Raw genomic sequence first — 7922 nt, 5'->3', positions numbered from 1 at the left:
ACTATTGAAAATGAATGCCATTTGTAATTCATGGGGGAAAAAAAGGGGAAGACATGATAAATCCAATGTGACTTATGCCAATTGTTGGAAGAAAAAGTCCATATTCTTCGAACTTGAGTATTGGAGATATTTGCATGTTCGTCATAATTTGGATGTAATGCACATTGAGAAAAATGTTTGTGAAAGCATCATTGGTACATTACTTAACATCCCAGGAAAGACAAAAGATGGACTCAACTCTCGCCTAGACCTTATGGACATGGGCTTAAGGTGTGAACTGGCACCAAGGTTTGAATCGAATCGAACTTACCTTCCGCCTGCATGTTATACATTGTCTAGAAAGGAGAATAAAGTATTTTGTCAAACTTTAGCTGAGTTAAAGGTTCCCGAAGGGTATTGCTCAAACTTTAGAAATCTTGTGTCAATGGAAGATTTGAAGCTTTATGGCCTGAAGTCCCATGATTATCATACACTGATGCAACAATTGTTACCAGTGGCATTGCGATCACTTTTGCCAAAGCATGTACGACATGCTATTGCTAGATTGAGCCTTTTTTTCAATGCTTTATGTAAGAAGGTGGTTGATGTGTCTACATTGGATAAGTTACAAAATGAACTTGTTGTGACATTGTGCTTGCTTGAAAAGTACTTTCCGCCATCCTTCTTTGATATCATGATTCATTTAACGATTCATCTTGTTAGAGAGGTGAGACTTTGTGGACCGGTTTATTTTAGATGGATGTACCCATTTGAAAGGTTCATGAAAGTATTAAAGGGTTATGTGCGAAACCGTAACCACCCTGAAGGTTGCATTGTTGAATGCTACATTGCAGAGGAAGCTATTGAATTTTGTACAGAGTACTTATCAAATGTGGATGCAATTGGAGTTCCTAGTAGCACTAATGTTGACCATAAAGTTGGGGCGCCTATTCCTGGAGGTCATATCACCGAAGTTGATTGTACTTTGTTGTTGCAAGCACATCATTATGTGTTGGAAAATACAACTATCATCCAACCTTATATCGAGTAAGGGTCAACTATTTTGATTTTGTGTAGATTACTTAAACTAATTTTGGAAACTTATTGTTACTTTCTTATACATATCTTATAGAGAACACATGAAATGGTTGAAATTGAACAATCCTCGTCAATCTAAGAGACAAAAGTGGCTACAAGAAGAACACATGCGAACATTCACTCATTGGTTGCGAAAAAAGGTATTGAATTTATTCTAAAAATTGCACCATTCTTAGCACTAATCATAAAAAATATTAATAACTATGGTCCATTCAAACAGGTAGAAGTTGCCATTGCTGACAAAGAACCTATATCTGAAACCTTAAGATGGATGGCACATGGTCCTACCCACTACGTGGCCAAGTATCATGGCTATGTTATAAATGGGTGTCAGTACAATACAAAAGACCGTGATGAGTTACGAGTTACCCAGAATAGTGGAGTTAGCATTGTAGCAACAACAATGCAAATTTCTAGTGCCAAGGATAAGAATCCAGTATTTGGTGAGCTATGTTTCTATGGTATTATTACTGAGATATGGGATCTTGATTATACCATGTTTAGGATTCCAGTTTTCAAATGCAATTGGGTTGATAATAAGAGCGGCGTCAAAGTTGATGAGTTTGGGCTGACATTAGTTGACTTCACTAAGATGGCTCATAAATCAGATCCATTCATTTTAGCCTCCCAAGCCAAGCAAGTATTCTATGTACAAGACCAACTTGATCCAAGATGGTCAGTTGTTTTGTCAACTCCTGAAAGGGACTTCTCATTTTCAGCAAAGGATTCTGATGACTTCATGGATAATTCTATTGAACACCATCCTCTCATTACCACCTTGGCACAAGTTGAATCATTTGATACAATGGATGACTCCGATGTCATTTGCATTCGAGGAGACTGTGAGGGATTCTGGATTGATAACAAATCTTCTATGTAACTAAATTTATGACCTTGTTGTTTTGTTGTGAAGGTTGTAACTATCCCATTAACTTGTTAATATTGAAATTCTGCATTTCAGTAAATAGTTTATTTATTTTCTAAGTGGATTAAATTCATCATGTCTCTAAATTTATTGATTCCCTATTTCATGATTATTATTATACACATATCTCAGAGTGATCTAAAGGGTAATACAAGGATATCAATTTGTCTCAGCTCAAAGCTTATGATTTCTAGTTCCATAAAAAAAAAGTTTGGTGAGGATCTTCTAGTAAGTTTTTATTATTATTATTTTTAAATATTTCATGACAACATGTGAATATTGTTATCTAGCATGTAAAATGTTCCTAGTATGTTCATGTTACTAATGTGAGTTCATGTTATAAAAAATTCAATTTTACTTGCAATTAATGGGTATACTTATCATTTCTCATTGATGTGTTATAGGCATGGATTCAAAGGAAGAGAAAACCCTTTCACAAAAAAAATATAGAGGGACAACAAGGAAATCCATGATTATAAGGAATAGGAATAGAGGGATAAAGTTGGTCATAAAGTACAATGCTGATGGTATCTATGTAGGAGAATCTTCTGTGCACCTAACAAGCTACTTAGGTGTATTGGCACGTACGATGGTACCAATCAGATATAACACATGGCGAGATGTCCCTGAACAATTGAAGGATAAGTTGTGGGACTCTATTGAGGTTACTTTTTTTTTTAACATAAATAAGTTTTCTACAATCTCTATATTTCTTTCAAATTTTGAGAAACTAATGACTTTATAATTTGTAGATTGCTTTTACATTAGACAAGAAAAGCAGAAGGAATTGTATGCTTACAGTGGGAAAATGTTTTCGATCTTTTAAGAACACGTTGACTGTGAAACATATTCTTCCTTTCAAAGATGAGCCAGAGCTTCTTAAGAAACCACCAGCTGAATATCATTTTATCGATGATGAAGATTGGAATATTTTTGTGAAAAATAGGTTGTCTGAAAAATTCCAGGTACAAATACAATTAACATTAAACATACTACATGCATCCACATATATATACTAAGCATCCATTTTAATTTGTAGGAATATAGGGAAGCACAAAAACAGAGAAGAAAGAAGCATATATATAATCATCATCTAAGTAGAAAAGGGTATGCTGGACTTGAAGAAGAGATGGTAAGTTTTTGTTAGTTCTTATTGTGGTTTAATTTTATATGATTGTATAAGTAATGAAGGAATATTTTATATGGGTTTCTTAATTGTTTCTTTTCTGACAAAAAAATAGAAATAAAACCACATGTGTCATCTAATAACTATCTTTAATTTTCCATTCCTATTAGATGATTGAAGCTGGCTCCACAGAAAGCATTGATAGGAGTTTACTTTGGAAGAGGGCAATGCAAAAAAAAGATGGCAGCTATGATGATGTGGTCCTACCAGTAGTGGAAAAAATAGTAAGTAGACATTTTGTACCCAAAAATCACATCTTTAAACACCTTATTTGGTTTTACCTATTTGAAAGTTAACTTCATAACTTCCTTTTGTTTTAGGATGAATTGATGAAAGAGTCTCAAGAGAGTGGCATAAGCTATAATGGGAGCAATGACATACTTTCTCAAGCACTAGGTACTCCTGAGTATACTGGTCGGGTTCGAGCTAAAGGGAAGCACTACACGCCTGGACGCTATTTCAATAGTATGTCAGAACGTGTTGTGAGGGATATTTTAAAAGCAACTCAAGAACGTCAAGCTAAGTTTGAGGCTGATGTGTTAGCGAGACTATCTCAGATAGGAGTTGCTACACCACAATCCGATGTGAGTAGTTCCAACATGAAATCAAAACTGTTGCTTCTACCAGAAGTAGTGGAGAAACCAATTCGTAAAGTTGAGGAGGAGACCTTACCTGTGAAAATAGAACCACACATGAAGGTGTGTTATTTTTAGTTTACATTTCCTAGTTTAATGACGTAATTGTCACAAATTCCTAGATAATTTTCATAAATAATTTCTTCCAATTGCTTTTATTTTTGTTAGATTGATACTTACATTTTAGGTAGATTCTATTACAGTATAATTACTACTAGTAATATTCTATTCCACTACAACTATTACTTGTAAAATATGTAACTTTATGTCTTAAATATAGCCCTAACATAGTCAATGCACTTTAAACTTCATTTATTGATTATTTTTTGATATTGAAATTAACAATTTAATTTACTTTTGAAGGCAAGAAAATGTGAGTTGGCAGTAGGGACCAGAGAAAATACAGTGGCTAGTGGAACAATTGTAATGGATTGTGGTCCCAACTACCTAGTTGTTTTGGATGCTCCCTATGAGTCAAATACACCGCTTCCTATTCCCATTCCTGGACAAGCTACAACAGTTGGAGCGGCAGTGGGCTACCAAGTTTTATGGCCAACCCATTTAGTCAATTTGAGTACTAAATTCATTAAGGTGTGTTATTTTCATTTGCAATACTTTATAAAGATATGTATATCATTTGAAAACATGGTGCTTTCTTTTATAGGGATCTCAAAAAGGGAAAAGACAAAAAACAACAGAAAATGACTTGAAAATTGGTGAAAACCCTCAAGATATCAACAATTTTGATGCATTAGTAGGTCTCATGCTAAATGAGGGGAAAGCACAAGGTGTGGAGGTCCCAAATGATGTATTTGGCGAGAGTTTTAAGACCTTCCTTATGAAAGAAGACATGGATATGATAATTTCATTTAAGGAAGTGTCGGCTAATTGTGTCATATATTATATATGGTAAATAATTTTATAACTTGCTAATGTGTGTTAATTTATATATATATATATATATAATTTCTTATCAAGGTATGTGGAATTTAAACAGGCACCTACAGAAAAAGCTAAGTGATGCAAGGCTCACCGAACGATTTGCTTTTATCAATCCAGCTTTAGTCTCTAAAGCTGGAATGGGTGAGACAACAAAGGAAAATAGGTCAAGGTTGATTGCAAATCGTTTAATGCATGCAAAGTGTGCTGACTACATTTTTATTCCATATAACCCTAAGTAAGTTATGAAAAATATTAAGTTTTTTTTAAATGTTAAATAGCTTAATCAATGCTAATTAGTAAATAATATCTAATGTACTATTGTAGTTTCCACTGGGTCTTGGTGGCATTGGATATGAGGACAATGACTGCGTACTACCTTGATCCGATTCAAAAGCAACCATGTGATGATCTTAAGGAAATTGTTAACATGTAAGTGTCTTCATTTCCATACTTGAATATAGTGCATAGTATCTAAAATGTTAATTTTCTTTTCCATGTAGGGCACTACGAATTCATCCACCAGAGAAACAAAGATCATCAAAGAGGGAGCCGACATGGGTAAAAGTAGTGGTAAGTTACTTGGTTAGAGTAAGATATATCATATGACCACTTATATCAACCCTAAAATTTGAATATGGTTTTATGTTTTGTCACTTAGATAATAATGACATAAAACATCATGATATTAATGTTTTTATGGTACCATAATTCATATGTGTGCCTATAGTGCCCAAGACAACTAGGAAGTGTGGAGTGTGGTTATTATGTGATGAGATACATGAAAGATATAATTGTTGATCCAAGCCTCCTATCCACAAAGGTATGTACTCATTAATAAATTTTATTAGTTTCTATACTTTAGTAATTTTTTGTTAACTTAACTAATCATCATGTATGTACAATTAATTATTAGTTTAAAGGAAAAAAATCGTATAGTGAAGTTGAGCTTAATGAAGTACGATCTGAGTGGGTTATGTTGGCAACTCAATTGATTCTTACCCATGCTTGAAGGTATAAATTAACATCTATAATGCTTGATTTTCATTATTAATGAAGTCTTGAATGGACTAATTTTTTAAATTTACCATCTTATGTATGCAGATGCCCTCATTTCAGTCCAGTAAGAGTTGTAGATCACATTTTGACGATTCTCAGAAGTTCTCATCTCATGATAAGTAATTTTTTCCTCCATAGTGATAGAATATAATAGTTTTATACATAAACTATTTCAATATAACAAATCAAATTATTACATCATCACCAATGTTGTTACATGGAGAAGTTATTTTTGTTATTGTTGTATGGAGAAGAAGCATATAATTTGTGAACTCAATAAATCAAATTATTATATCATGATCATCAATGTTGTCATTATTATTGTTGTTGTTGCATAGAGAAGTTGTTATTGTTATATGTTTGGACTAAACAAATCAAATTATTACTAATATAATTATCACCATCGATCATCAATGTTATTGTTATTGTTATTGTTGTTGTTGTTATTACATGGAGAAATTGTTATTGTTGTATGGAGAAATTGTTATTGTTGTATGGAGAAGTTATTGTTGTTGGAAAGGTTGTTGTTGCATCAACAGGTTGTTGTTGTTGGATGGAGGGATGGTAGAGAGCTTTTTTTGTGTAGGGTTAATTATTATATTTGGGTTATAATTTTGGAATTGAAAATAAAGGCAAGTTTTAGAATGGTTGTTATTATGACATTTAACCAATGATTTGTAGGTTTCTATTGCCTTGGTTATGCTCTTTTAATTTTTAGTTTAATACTCTTTTTTTCCTTATGGAATGTTATTAGTTAACTAAATTTGGTAATATAGGAAAGTTGTAAGAAGAAATTAAGTCATTTGCAAATGGTTAATATTAAATGTCTTATATTACTAGATATGATGATTTATGATTGAAACTAATTATAAACCATACCTATTGGTATATTCATATATTTATTTATGAGAAATGAGTTTGATATGTTAGACATAGATAAGAAAATATTATATTACATTCCATATTGTAGAATTTATACCATTGAAAGCCTAACTTGTTTCCTCTAACTTAATAATGAACTAAAAAAGTATTTTAATATTTTATAAACAAGTATCAAATTAAACAATTTTTCATCTTCATTGAAGCATAACATCTCATTAAATACCAAGTTATTCTCATTTGCACTTCTTTCATGGACCATTTATAGATTTAGATTTAACTTTCATTGCATGTATATTAACTAAACATAATTTGTTTCTTCTATTATTTTTTTTTAAATGTATACAGGTAAAAGATTTCAAGTTCAGGAGTGGATATGCAACCAACAAAAATACTTTTGGCTATAAATACTTTTGGCTTCTTCTTGTAATATTATTTTTGATAAGGAATTTGGAGACCTTGTTTTTTGGTACATGTGTACTTGTTTTATATATGTTGAAGTTGGAAAATATGCTTGTAAATATTTTGATACATTTACAAATTTGCGTATTAATTAACTATGTAGACATTAGTTCTTTATCATTATATTATTCCCAAATTTATTCAATTTCTTTTGGAAGATGTAATATTGAAGTTATTGTTTGGTACTTTATAAATAATCATGCAGCCAAAATTACATATAACAGGCCATACAAAAATATATCATTTCAACAGGGGGATTTTCAATATTATTATCCACATAAGATGACACTTTTTTTAGTGTCGAAATAGACAAATGATATTTTGGCCATTCCTTGGCGCTAGTGTAAGTGTTAACATAGGTAGATCAATAATGACGTTTTTAACGTGTTAATATAAACCAATCAACAATGACGCTGTCTAGAAGCGACATGGTAAGTGTTAACATAGGTAGATCAATAATGACGTTTTTAACGTGTTAATATAAACCAATCAACAATGACGCTGTCTAGAAGCGACATGGTTGCCTGCACCCATTCCTTGACAGAGGCGGAAAGGACGCTTTCGAGAAGCGTCATCGTATACATTTATTGACGCCTAAAAAGCGTCATTATTACCCTTTTTTCTTATAGTGTGGAGTCATCTTTTAGCCAAAGGGTGCATGGTTTGGTGAAACCATTTGAGTGAATTTGCTATGGAAATGACAATAGTTGTGACACAAGCAAAGGAAACAGGATGAAAGACAAGACTCAAAAGATTCAGT

The 7922-nt window shown here is 32.4% G+C and overlaps 2 protein-coding genes across 2 annotated transcripts; both read left to right on the top strand.

The window, feature by feature from the left end:
- Positions 1 to 1079: 1079 nt before the first annotated feature.
- LOC132252786 (uncharacterized) lies at positions 1080 to 1957 on the top strand. Its single transcript, XM_059733992.1, has 2 exons — positions 1080 to 1217; positions 1298 to 1957. The coding sequence occupies exons 1-2, from the start codon at positions 1119 to 1121 to the stop codon at positions 1955 to 1957; spliced, it is 759 nt and encodes a 252-aa protein (XP_059589975.1). The 5' UTR covers positions 1080 to 1118.
- Positions 1958 to 3517: 1560 nt separating this feature from the next.
- LOC132252785 (uncharacterized) lies at positions 3518 to 7282 on the top strand. The gene is made up of 8 exons (XM_059733991.1): positions 3518 to 3886; positions 4187 to 4414; positions 4488 to 4732; positions 4821 to 5000; positions 5090 to 5194; positions 5266 to 5335; positions 5867 to 5940; positions 7049 to 7282. Exons 1-8 carry the CDS (start codon positions 3518 to 3520, stop codon positions 7050 to 7052), a joined length of 1275 nt encoding a protein of 424 aa, XP_059589974.1. The 3' UTR covers positions 7053 to 7282.
- The last annotated feature ends 640 nt before the right edge of the window (positions 7283 to 7922 follow it).

The sequence above is a fragment of the Vitis vinifera genome, chromosome 17, assembly GCF_030704535.1.
Source record: "Vitis vinifera cultivar Pinot Noir 40024 chromosome 17, ASM3070453v1".
NCBI lineage: Eukaryota > Viridiplantae > Streptophyta > Magnoliopsida > Vitales > Vitaceae > Vitis > Vitis vinifera.
This window is presented reverse-complemented; position numbering and strand designations above follow the sequence as displayed.

Excerpts from the sequence above, each read along its gene's own strand:
- LOC132252785 (XM_059733991.1), top strand. The coding sequence starts at position 3,518 with ATGAAAGAGTCTCAAGAGAGTGGCATAAGCTATAATGGGAGCAATGAC. Across the intron at positions 5,001-5,089 it reads TTTATTCCATATAACCCTAA|TTTCCACTGGGTCTTGGTGG; the intron begins GTAAGTTATGAA and ends GTACTATTGTAG. Across the intron at positions 5,336-5,866 it reads CGACATGGGTAAAAGTAGTG|ATGCCCTCATTTCAGTCCAG; the intron begins GTAAGTTACTTG and ends TTATGTATGCAG.
- LOC132252786 (XM_059733992.1), top strand. The coding sequence starts at position 1,119 with ATGAAATGGTTGAAATTGAACAATCCTCGTCAATCTAAGAGACAAAAG. Across the intron at positions 1,218-1,297 it reads CTCATTGGTTGCGAAAAAAG|GTAGAAGTTGCCATTGCTGA; the intron begins GTATTGAATTTA and ends CCATTCAAACAG.